At 50.0% G+C, this 12,446-nt stretch overlaps 1 protein-coding gene across 4 annotated transcripts in view; it reads left to right on the forward strand.

Moving 5' to 3' along the window:
- The window catches only part of pard3bb (par-3 family cell polarity regulator beta b), a 1,556,033-nt gene that overhangs the window by 717,256 nt on the left and 826,331 nt on the right, over positions 1 to 12,446 (forward strand). For all 4 annotated transcript variants that reach the window (XM_072482810.1, XM_072482818.1, XM_072482833.1 and 1 more), the window contains 2 exons: positions 6,416 to 6,541; positions 8,322 to 8,680. In XM_072482810.1, the coding sequence (XP_072338911.1) occupies positions 6,416 to 6,541; positions 8,322 to 8,680 (485 nt within the window). The remainder of the gene's footprint in view (positions 1 to 6,415; positions 6,542 to 8,321; positions 8,681 to 12,446) is intronic.

Raw genomic sequence — 12,446 nt, forward strand, 5'->3', positions numbered from 1 at the left:
AACACAAAGAGGAATCTCGGGAGGACCACCATCTTAACCGCCTGCACCCTCCCTGCCAGTGACAGGGATACCATATCCCATCTCTTGAAATCCTCCTCCATCTGTTCCACCAACCGCGTTAAATTTAACCTATGCAATGTGCCCCAATTCATAGCTATCTGGATCCCCAGGTAACGAAAGTCCCTTGTTACCTTCCTCAACGGTAGGTCTTCTATTTCTCTACTCTGCTCCCCTGGATGCACCACAAACAACTCACTTTTCCCCATGTTCAATTTATACCCTGAAAAATCCCCAAACTCCCCAAGTATCTGCATTATTTCTGGCATCCCCTCCGCCGGGTCCGCCACGTATAGTAGCAAATCGTCCGCATACAAAGATACCCGGTGTTCTTCTCCTCCCCTAAGTACTCCCCTCCACTTCTTGGAACCCCTCAACGCTATCGCCAGGGGCTCAATCGCCAGTGCAAACAATAATGGGGACAGAGGGCATCCCTGCCTTTACCCTCTATGGAGCCGAAAATATGCAGATCCCCGTCCATTCGTGACCACGCTCGCCACTGGGGCCCTATACAACAGCTGCACCCACCTAACATACCCCTCTCCAAAACCAAATCTCCTCAACACCTCCCACAAATAATCCCACTCCACTCTATCAAATGCTTTCTCGGCATCCATCGCCACTACTATCTCCGTTTCTCCCTCTGGTGGGGCCATCATCATTACCCCTAACAACCTCCGTATATTCGTGTTCAGCTGTCTCCCCTTCACAAACCCAGTTTGGTCCTCGTGGACCACCCCCGGGACACATTCCTCTATTCTCATGGCCAGGACCTTGGCATCTACATTTAGGAGGGAAATAGGTCTATAGGACCCGCATTGTAGCGGGTCCTTTTCCTTCTTTAAGAGAAGCGATATCGTTGCTTCAGACATAGTCGGGGGCAGTTGTCCCCTTTCCTTTGCCTCATTAAAGGTCCTCGTCAGTACCGGGGCGAGCAAGTCCACATGTTTTCTATAGAATTCGACTGGGAATCCATCCGGTCCCGGGGCCTTTCCCGCCTGCATGCTCCTAATTGCTTTCACCACTTCTTCTACCTCGATCTGTGCTCCCAGTCCCACCCTTTCCTGCTCTTCCACCTTGGGAAATTCCAGCCGATCCAAGAAGCCCATCATTCTCTCCCTCCCATCCGGGGGTTGAGCTTCATATAATTTTTTATAAAATGTCTTGAACACTCCATTCACTCTCTCCGCTCCCCGCTCCATCTCTCCTTCCTCATCCCTCACTCCCCCTATTTCCCTCGCTGCTCCCCTTTTCCTCAATTGGTGTGCCAGCAACCTGCTCGCCTTCACCCCATATTCATACTGTACACCCTGTGCCTTCCTCCATTGTGCCTCTGCAGTGCCTGTAGTCAGCAAGTCAAATTCTACATGTAGCCTTTGCCTTTCCCTGTACAGTCCCTCCTCCGGTGCTTCCGCATATTGTCTGTCCACCCTCAAAAGTTCTTTCAGCAACCGCTCCCGTTCCTTACTCTCCTGCTTCCCTTTATGTGCCCTTATTGATATCAGCTCCCCTCTAACCACCGCCTTCAACGCCTCCCAGACCACTCCCACCTGGACCTCCCCATTATCATTGAGTTCCAAGTACTTTTCAATGCACCCCCTCACCCTTAGACACACACCCTCATCTGCCATTAGTCCCATGTCCATTCTCCAGGGTGGGCGCCCTCCTGTTTCCTCCCCTATCTCCAAGTCCACCCAGTGTGGAGCATGATCCGAAATGGCTATAGCCGTATACTCCGTTCCCCTCACCTTCGGGATCAATGCCCTACCCAGCACAAAAAAGTCTATTCGCGAGTAGACTTTATGGACATAGGAGAAAAACGAGAACTCCTTACTCCTAGGTCTGCTAAATCTCCACGGGTCTACACCTCCCATCTGCTCCATAAAATCTTTAAGTACCTTGGCTGCTGCCGGCCTCCTTCCAGTCCTGGACTTCGACCTATCCAGCCCTGGTTCCAACACCGTATTAAAATCTCCCCCCATTATCAGCTTTCCCATCTCTAGGTCCGGAATGCGTCCTAGCATCCGCCTCATAAAATTGGCATCATCCCAGTTCGGGGCATATACGTTTACCAAAACCACCGTCTCCCCCTGTAGTTTGCCACTCACCATCACGTATCTGCCCCCGTTATCCGCCACTATAGTCTTTGCCTCGAACATTACCCGCTTCCCCACTAATATAGCCACCCCCCTGTTTTTCGCATCAAGCCCCGAATGGAACACCTGCCCCACCCATCCTTTGCGTAGCCTAACCTGGTCTATCAGTTTCAGGTGCGTTTCCTGTAACATAACCACATCTGCCTTAAGTTTCTTAAGGTGCGCGAGTACCCGTGCCCTCTTTATCGGCCCGTTCAGCCCTCTCACGTTCCACGTGATCAGCCGAGTTGGGGGGCTTCCTACCCCCCCCCCTCTTGTCGATTAGCCATCACCTTTTTCCAGCTCCTCACCCGGTTCCCACGTAGCTGTATCTCCCCCAGGCAGTGCCCCCCCACCCATCCTCTCCCATACCAGCTCCCCCCTCTCCACAGCAGCAGCAACCCAGTAATTCCCCCCTCCCACCCCCCCCCCCGCTAGATCCCCCGCTAGCGTAATTACTCCCCCCATGTTGCTCCCAGAAGTCAGCAAACTCTGGCTGACCTCGGCTTCCCCCGTGACCTCGGCTCGCACCGTGCGACACCCCCTCCTTCCTGCTTCTCTATTCCCGCCATGATTATCATAGCGTGGGAACCAAGCCCGCGCTGCTCCCTTGGCCCCGCCCCCAATGGCCAACGCCCCATCTCCTCCACCTCCCCTCCTCCCCCCATCACCACCTGTGGGAGAGAGAAAAGTTACCACATCGCAGGATTAGTACATAAAACCCCTCTTTGCCCCCCACATTCGCCCCACCACTTTGTTCGAACGTTCTTTTTAATAACCCACTCATTCCAGTTTTTCTTCCACAATAAAAGTCCACGCTTCATCCGCCGTCTCAAAGTAGTGGTGCCTCCCTCGATATGTGACCCACAGTCTTGCCGGTTGCAGCATTCCAAATTTTATCTTCTTTTTATGAAGCACCGCCTTGGCCCGATTAAAGCTCGCCCTCCTTCTCGCCACCTCCGCACTCCAGTCTTGATAAACGCGGATCACCGCGTTCTCCCATTTACTGCTCCGAGTTTTCTTCGCCCATCTAAGGACCATTTCTCTATCCTTAAAACGGAGGAATCTCACCACTATGGCTCTGGGAATTTCTCCTGCTCTCGGTCCTCGCGCCATCACTCGGTATGCTCCCTCCACCTCCAACAGACCCGCCGGGGCCTCCGCTCCCATTAACGAGTGCAGCATCGTGCTCACATATGCCCCGACGTCCGCTCCCTCCACACCTTCAGGAAGACCAAGAATCCTCAGGTTGTTCCTCCTTGCGTTGTTTTCCAGTGCCTCCAACCTTTCCACACATCGTTTCTGATGTGCCTCCTGCGTCTCCGTCTTCACCACCAGGCCCTGTATGTCGTCCTCATTCTCGGCTGCCTTTGCCTTCATGACCCGAAGCTCCCGCTCCTGGGTCTTTTGTTCCTCCTTTAGCCCTTCGATCGCCTGTAGTATCGGGGCCAACAGCTCTTTCTTCATTTCCTTTTTGATCTCTTCCACACAGCATTTCAAGAACTCTTGTTGTTCAGGGCCCCATGTTAAACTGCCACCTTCCGACGCCATCTTGGTTTTTGCTTGCCTTCCTTGCCGCTGTTCTAAAGGATCCACTGCAATCTGGCCACTTTCTCCTCCTTTTTCCATCCGTATCCAGGGGGGATTCCCTTCTGGTTTCCCGCACAGTGTTTTTAGCCGTCAAAATTGCCGTTGGGGCTCCTATCAAGAGCCCAAAAGTCCGTTTCACAGGGAGCTGCCGAAACGTGCGACTCAGCTGGTCATCGCCGCACCCGGAAGTCTCTTCTGTGTGTATCTTTATCAACGGTGGCACGACAGAACACAACAAGCCAAAGAAGTACTTTTGAAGTATTTGTACTATTCTAAAGTGTGAATCACAGTTGTAATGTTTAATTGAGGGATAAATATTGACCAGGACTTTGGAAATAATTCATGCTGTTCTTTGAAATGGGGCCTTTTGCATCCATGTGAGCAGACAGCTGGGGGGTCTCAGTTTAAAATCTCATCCAAAATATGGCACCTCTGACAATGCCGCACTCCCTCAGTACTTCACTGGAGCATCAGCCTTGAGTTTTGTGCTCAGACCCTGGATTGGGGCTTGAAACTGGAACCCTGTGACTCAGAGGTGAGAATATTACATTTTGAATATTACAATAGATAGCTAAATGGGTGACAAATACAATAACACAGGGTAATTTCCTTCAGTGTAAACTGATACAGGTTTCCTCTTTTTGCTTTGACTTGGTCAATTCTGTCAGGCAGGCGGATGTTTCCAAGATGTAGCTCAGAGAAAGGTCACTCAGTTGATTTCTGTGATGACAATATTATCTTATGAGGAAAGGTTGGGCCTGTACCCATTGGCATTTAGAAGAATGAGAGGCGATCTTATTGAAACATATAGGATCCTGAGGCAACTTGAGAGAGTGGATGCTGACAGGATGTTTCCCCTTGTAGGACAGACCAGAAATAGGGGACCCATTTAAAAATCAAGGGACTGGATTCTCAATTATTGGGACTATGAACCCATGCCGGCATCAAAACCACGGAGTCTTACTCCTGAAAATCTTGGAAAAAAGGGACACGAATTCATAGCCCTGAAGGGGCCAGCAGGGACCCGGAGTAAATCTCGCTGTTTTTGCTGCAGATACGGGCCCCCGCACTTCTGGGTTGGAGGCCGCACATGCGCATTGTGGCGGCCTTCAGCGGTCGCGCCGCGCTCCATGGCGGACTCGGACCGCGGAGCCAGACCCAAGAAAGAGACTGTGGTGATATGCATCACTGTAAATACACAAGGGGTTAATGTGAACACACTACTCCTAGCTAGACACCAGAGGGAGCACTAGAGACATCATGACACACAGACATTCAACTAATAGGTCAGTAAGATAGGTCACGACCAATGGGCAGTCACGACACACCCAGACGTGACACTACCACAGGGGGGCATTACACCAACCCATGTATAAGGACACAGCACACATGATCTTCCTCTTTCCAGTGGAGACACTTAGTGAGTACAGAGAGGGTTGATTGAAACACATCACACCCACCACGTGGATGGTAGCAGACTGGTTAGTTAGTCTGAGTAGCTATAGCAGGATTAACAGGAGAGTCGAATCCAAGTGGGAGAATCGTTAACAGTTTAATAAATGCGTTAAAGCTACCTCCAAGTCTGAACCTTCCTTTTTAAGAGTGTATATCAAGGAAGCAGCTTATGCTACGTCAAGAGCACAACAAAACAGAGACCACCCGATTGGCTACACGCCCGACCCTCAAACCCCGCACAAGCATTCCCCGGCCGCCTATAAGGCCCCCCCCCCCGGCCTTCCATTGGCCCGCGCCCGAACAGGGCGGCTGCAGACTGAGTCCGCAGCCGCCATGCGAGTATCCCGACCAGCAGTAGCAGGTTAGTTCAACGCCGTTGGGAACTCAGCCGGTCGGGGGCGGAGAATGATAGAGCGGGCCTCTGGCAATGGCCCCTGGCAGCCTGGCGTACTCTCTGCTTTTCGGTGCCTGAAGAATCGCCGAACCAGCGCCTGGCCTAATTTCGGCATCAAACTGGATTCTCCGCCCTGGCACCGGCCGCAATTTTGACATCGGGGTGTGGAGAATCCAGCCCAAGGACTCCCATTTAAGACAGAAGTTAGGAGAATTTCTTTCTCTCTGAGGATCATGAGTCTGTGGAGCTCTGAACCCAGAGAGTGATAGAGACAAGATCATTGAATATTTTTAAGGCAGAGGTAAATAAATAGATTCTTGACTAACAATGGAGTGGAAGGGAATTGGGTGTTGGCAGGATAGTGGCTTTGTAGCCACAATCGGATCAGCTATGATCTTACGGGATAGCTGAGCAGGCTTGAGGCGCTGAATGGCCTCCTCAAGCTCTTAATTACTGTTGCTTCACAGTTTCAGGGTCCCAGGCTCGATTCTCGGCTTGGGTTACTGTCTGTGTGGAGTCTGCACGTTCTCCCTGTGTCTGCGTGGGTTTCCTCCGGGTGCTCCGGTTTCCTCCCACAAGTCCCGAAAGACGTGCTTGTTAGGTAATTTGGACATCCTGAATTCTCCCTCTGTGTACCCGAACAGGCGCCGGAATGTGGCGACTAGGGGATTTAACTTCACTGCAGTGTAAATGTAAGCCTACTTGTGACAATAAAAATGATTATTATTAATTCATATATTTGTATGTAAATCTCATACATGCTGTTTTGTTGTTTGTCCTCCAGATTCCTTGGTCTAAGCATTCGTGGTATTGAAGAGAACAGCCGAACAAAAAGGGAGAGGCTGCTCCAAGAGAACGAGTGCATTGTCAAAATTAATGACAACGATTTAACGGACAGAACATTTGTTCAGTAAGCGAGGCTGTTTTTTTCTCAAACCTCGTGACTACGTTTTCCCTTTGGGTCCTGACTGTACCTGAGCTCTCTCAAAGCTTCAACACACTGTGTTGAAGCTAACTCAAGGGAATTGGGGGAAGGCAGGATAGTGGCGTTGTGGCCTCAATCGGAACATTTTTATTAAATCTTCTGTGTTGTGTGTGAATTATAGTACCCCCACAAAAATTGTTGCTATGATTGACTTTCTTTTGCTTGATTGAGCATTTTTAACACTTGCCCTCATTTGATACTGAAGAACCACAGGCATGCATGGAATATACGGCAATTGAAAAAACCGGTCTGTGATGGGGTAGAGTCCTTGAGCTCCTTCCCACTGTAACTGTCTCTTCCCAAATCCATGAATGTCTGTATTCACTTTTCCATCCTGTGTACATATAATGATAGTCTTGGAGACCAGCAATCTTTGTGTCAGATCCCAATGGGTGGTTTCGGAGGTGGCAGCGAGCTGTGATTGAGCGGTTAGGGGACCTGTTTATTGACGGTAGCTTTCCGTGCTTGGAGGACTTGGAGGAGGAGTTTCAGCTGCCCGGTGGGAATGAGTTCTGCTATCTCCAGGTTAGGGACTTTACACGGAGGCAGGTTTCGACATTTCCACCCCTACCGCCCTAGGGGATACAGGACAAGGTGGTGTCGAAAATGGGAGTGGGGGAGGGTAAGATCTCGGAAATTTATAAAGAGCATGGAATGGGAGGGAACACTCATAGGGGAGACACTGCGAAAATGGGAGGAAGAGTTGGGCAAGGAATTGGAGACGGGATTGTGGGAGGATGCCTTGAATAGGATTAATGCATCCTCGTCATGTGTCAGGCTCAGACTGATACAATTCAATGTGGTCCACAGGGCTCATATGACTGTGACCGGATGAGCAGGTTTTTTGAAGGGGTGGAGGACAAGTATGGTTGGCGTGCGAGAGGGCCCGTGAATCATATCCACATAATTTGGGCATGTCCAAAGCATAGGGGATTCTAGCAAGGATTTGCCGATGTCATGTACACGGTATTGAAGGTACGGGTGGTTCCGAGTCCAGAGGTGGCAATTTCTGGTGTGTCGGAAGATCCGGGAGTCCAAGGGGTGAGAGAGGCTAACATTCTGGCCTTTGCCACCCTGGTAGCCCGGAGGTGGACCTTATTGGTACGGAGGGATGCGGAGCTCCCGAAATCAGCAGAAAGAAAACCGGGTTGGGGGGGGTGGGAGGTGTGGGGGGGGGGGGGGGGGGGGGCGGTTAGGGAGGGCGGGAGGTAGGTGGGGGGGGGTGGTTGAGGCGGGATTAGTTAGTGGGGAGGGGGACTGGGGAACTGCCTATGTAAGCCATCTTGGCTGGGTGTGGTTGTTGGTTGGGTGGGTGTTACTTTGTTGTTTTTCCTCTTGAAATTGTTGTTAAAAATTTATAAATGCCTTAATGAAATATTTTTAAATAAAAAGGAAGGGAAGCAAAACCAATAGGACAAACCATCGTAGTGAATCCTGTTTTACTGCACAGTAACTTCATTTCAAGCCTACTTGTGACAATAAGCGATTTTCATTTCATTTCTAGCAGTTGGCTTATAATCTAGCTACAATCTCCTCATCCTGAATGGAACACCATTTTTGTCTGGACAGTGTCAGGGATGGGGAAGAAATCCACATAAAGGGGCAGAATGAGACATTTAAAAAACCCCATAGAAAACCTCTTTTTCTGGAGCCTCAGGTCTGAATGATGCAGTTTGACTTTTAACTCCTTTTCTTTGAATTGCAGGGCGCAGGAGGTTTTTCGGAATGCAATGAGGCTTCCTGCTGTGCAGCTCCAGATCGTTCCAGGTTATAACCGGGACAGGTATGAAAGGTCAGCAATTGGAACACTCAGTAGTCACAGCCACGAGGACGATTCCAAAACCAGGGTTCTACCACCAGTGTGCTCAAAACCAACCAGCAAACCCACGGATTTGATTTATCCCAGTAGCTCAGAGAATAGCTCATCCTTCATTTCAACGCAGGTCAGCAGCCCCAAACAGCTGAGAAGCAACAGTCACTCAGTATTGCCAAAGAAAACATCCTCACCAACATCATTTGGGACCAAGAAGCAGGGAAAAAAGATCAAAATCGATTTAAAAAAAGGTATGTTTTTGTTTTACAACCCAGAAGGGAAATAGGGTGCTTCAGAATTGTAGTCATTGTTGTGATATAGAAATTGCAGCAACCAATTTACGAACAGCAGTGTGATAATAGCCATCTGATCTGAACCTTCTACGGTGCAGCACCTGCTCATTACTGCACTCGATTTGTTTTCATGCCTCCAGACATAGACTTGAACCCACAACCATCTGATTCAGAGGCGAGACTGTTACCAGTAAGCCATAGGAAACATTGGGAATAATAACTGCGTTTTGTTCACTTCGGTGCTTATGTTGCATGGTATTCAGCATAGTGCAAACATCACCACATTAAATGCTGTAAAGATAGAGGGTAGCAGTGGAAGGGTGTTTTTCTGAATGGACGGCTGTGACTAGTGGTGCTCCGCAGGGATCAGTGCTGGGACCTTTGCTGTTTGTAGTGTATATAAATGATTTGGAGGAAAATGTAACTGGTCTGATTAGTAAGTTTGCGGACGGCACAAAGGTTGGTGGAATTGTGGATAGTGATGCGGACTATCAGAGAATACAGCAGGATATAGATTGGTTGGACACTTGGGCAGAGAGATGGCAGATGGAGTTTAATCCGGACAAATGTAAGATAATGCATTTTGGAAGGAGGGCAATATATAGTAAATGGCAGAATCCTTATTTTGACATCTTGTGGAGATGCCGGCGTTGGACTGGGGTGAGCACAGTAAGAAGTCTTACAACACCAGGTTACAGTCCAACAGGTTTGTTTCAAATCACTAGCTTTCACAGCACTGCTCCTTCCTCAGATGAATGAAGAGGTAGGTTCCAGAAACATACATATAAACAAAGTCAAAGATGCAAGACAATACTTTGAATGCGAGCATTTGCAAGTAATAAAGTCTTTACAGATCCAGAGAGAGGGATAATTCCAGGTTAAAGAGGTGTGAATTGTCTCAAGCCAGGACAGTTGGTAGGATTTTGCAAGCCCAGGCCAGATGGTGGGGGGTGGGAGGGGGAGGTGTTGGTGAGAGACCCCCAGTCAGAATGGTGACGTAGAACGTGAGGGAGTTAGGGGGGGACTGGTGAAGAGAGCAAGAGATTTTGCACATTTGAAGAGTTTAAAAGCTGACGTGTGATTTGTTATGTTGTAGGTGCGGCTTCCTTGTGGTGCACTTGACAAAGGAAGGTTCAGACGTGGAGATAACTTCACGTTTATTAAACTATTTACACTTCTATTACTCGGGTTCGACACTACTGCTAATCCTACTCTAGCTACCCAGACTGACTAACCAGTTTCTGCAATCCACGCGGTGGGTGTAATATTGAATCAACCCTGTGTCTGTCACTGACTGTCTCCACTGGAAAGAGGCAGATCATGTGTGTGGTGTCCTTTATATATGGGTTGGTGTAATGCCCTCCTGTGGTGGTGTCACCTCTGTGTGTATCGTGAATGTCTATTGGTCGTGTCCTATCTACTTGATTTATTGGTTGAGTATGTGTGTGATGTCTCTTGTGCTCCCTCTAGTGTCTAGCGAGCCTACATGTATTTACATTGATGCACATCACCACAATGTGGTGATGCTGCACCTGAGTGTGAAGGACCAGATCAGGCTTAGGAAGGGTTGGGTGAGCCAGGTGTTTCATTCAGGGTTGATCGGAGCTTCTGTCATAATATTAGGAGGATGATTGAGGAGTATGTGGGGTTTAATTGCATGGGCAAGTCTTGCCATTGGCAGTTTTGGAGGCTCTGAAGGCAGTGGTGAGGGGGGAGGTGATCTCATTTAAGGCTAAGGTGGAGAGGGAGGAATGCCAATGGTTGATGGAAGAGATTTTGGAGTTGGATGGGAGATATGTGGGGGACCTAGATCCAGGGCTCCTAGTAAAGAAGAAGGAGGTACAGGCGAGGTTCAACTTGCTATCTATGGGAAAGTGGTGTGTCAGCTGAGAAGAGCGAGGGGGCTGTCTATGAGCATGGGGAAAAAGCAGGCCGGATGTTGGCAGCTCAGCTTCGCAGGCAGGCCACGTTAAAGGAGATAGTTTGGGTTCGGGATAGGACGGGGTAAGTGGTGGTCGCGCTGGAGCAGATTTACAAGATGTTTGAGGAGTTTTATAGGGACCTGTATCAGTCGGAGCCACCAGAGGATGAGCGTGAGATAAGGGAGTTTTTTTGGGGGGGGTTAGAGTGCCTGAGGTTGGGGGAGGTGGAGAAGGCGGAGCTGGTGGAGATCGAGGAAGTGAAGGCGGCAATTGGGAAGATGCAGACGGGCGAAGGCGGCGGGGCCGGATGGGTTCCCGGTTGAATTTTACAAGAGATTTATGGACAAGCAGCGCCGTTGCTGGTGGAAATGTTCAAGGACCCGATTGTCAGGTGGGTCTTGCTGAAAACAATGGGGCAGGCCCCCAAGTCATTGCTGCTTAAGAAGGATAAGAATCCGGTGGAGTGTGGGTCGTGCAGGCCTATATTTCTGCTGCATGTGGCAAAGGTGCTGGCATTAAGGTTGGAGCAGTACCTTCCGAGGGTGATTGGGGAGGATCAGACTGGGTTCATTAGGGGCAGATAGTTGTCATGAAATGTGAGGCGGTTGCTGAATGTGCTGCTTTCTCTGCCAGAGGGAAGGGAGCTGGAGGTGGTCGTGTCATTAGATACGGAGAAGGCATTTGATTGTGTGGAGTGAAGTTATTTGATGGTGGTGTTGCAGAAATTTGGGGTTGGGGGGGCTGCCATTCCGGTTGTCAGCCTCTCACTTTTGGTATTTGGGGGTGCAGGTGGCCTAGTTTTAGGCAGGTCTTCGGAAGTTCAATTTCCCTAGCTTGGTAGGGAGGGTGATGGCTGATTTCTTATGGTGGGGCAATCTTCTTCTGTCGTAGGCGACCCGGGTATAGGCAGTGAAGATGAATATTATGCCGTGATTCTTGTTCTTCTTTCAATAGCTGCCGGTCTTTTTGCCTAAGGCCTTTTTCAAAGGGGTGGATAGGCTGATCTTATCGTTGTCTGGGTTGGAAGGTGGCCTGGAAAAGGAAGGTGGTGCTGCAGAGAGGATGGCAGTTGGAAAGCTAGGCCTCCCGAATCTGATGTACTATTATTGGGTGGCGAATGTATGGAAGGTTCAGGGACGGAATAGGGAGGTGGGGGCTTTGTGAGTAAGGAAGGAGGTGGGTTTGTGTAGGGGGTCGGGGTTGTGGGTGCTGGCGACGGCACCGCTCCCGATGGCCCCAGGGAAGTATTTGGTGAGTCTGGTGGTGGTGGCCAAACTGAAGATTTGGAGGCAGTTTCGGCAGTTTTGGTTGGGAGCGGGGTCAGGGGGATGCCGATCAGGGGAAATTACAGGTTTGAGCTGGGGAGGATGGATACGAGGTTCCCGGGATGGGAGGAGAAGGGGATTAGGAGATTTAGGATCTGTTTCTGGGAGGGCGCTTTGCGAGCTTGGAGGAGCTGAATGAGAAGTTTGGATTGGCGTGGGGGAGAGTTGCTGGTACATGCAGGTATGGGACTTTATGAGGAAGGTCTTCCCAAACTTCCCAATAACGCCCTCCTTCTCATTGCTGGAGAGGTGCTGTCAGCAGGAGGGGTTGGCGAGGGGGGCTTTTGGAGGAGGATAATGTGTCCATGGAGGGGGTTCAGGCTAAGTGGAAGGATAAGCTGGGGACGTAGCTGGAGGATGGTCTGTGTTGTGAGGTGCTGCGGAGGGTGAATGCGCCAAATTCGTGTGTGAGGCTGTGGTTGATGCAGCTGAATGTGGTGTATAGGGTGCACCTGACAAAGTCAGGTGTTGGGTGGG

The sequence above is a fragment of the Scyliorhinus torazame genome, chromosome 2 (genome assembly GCF_047496885.1).
Source record: "Scyliorhinus torazame isolate Kashiwa2021f chromosome 2, sScyTor2.1, whole genome shotgun sequence".
NCBI lineage: Eukaryota > Metazoa > Chordata > Chondrichthyes > Carcharhiniformes > Scyliorhinidae > Scyliorhinus > Scyliorhinus torazame.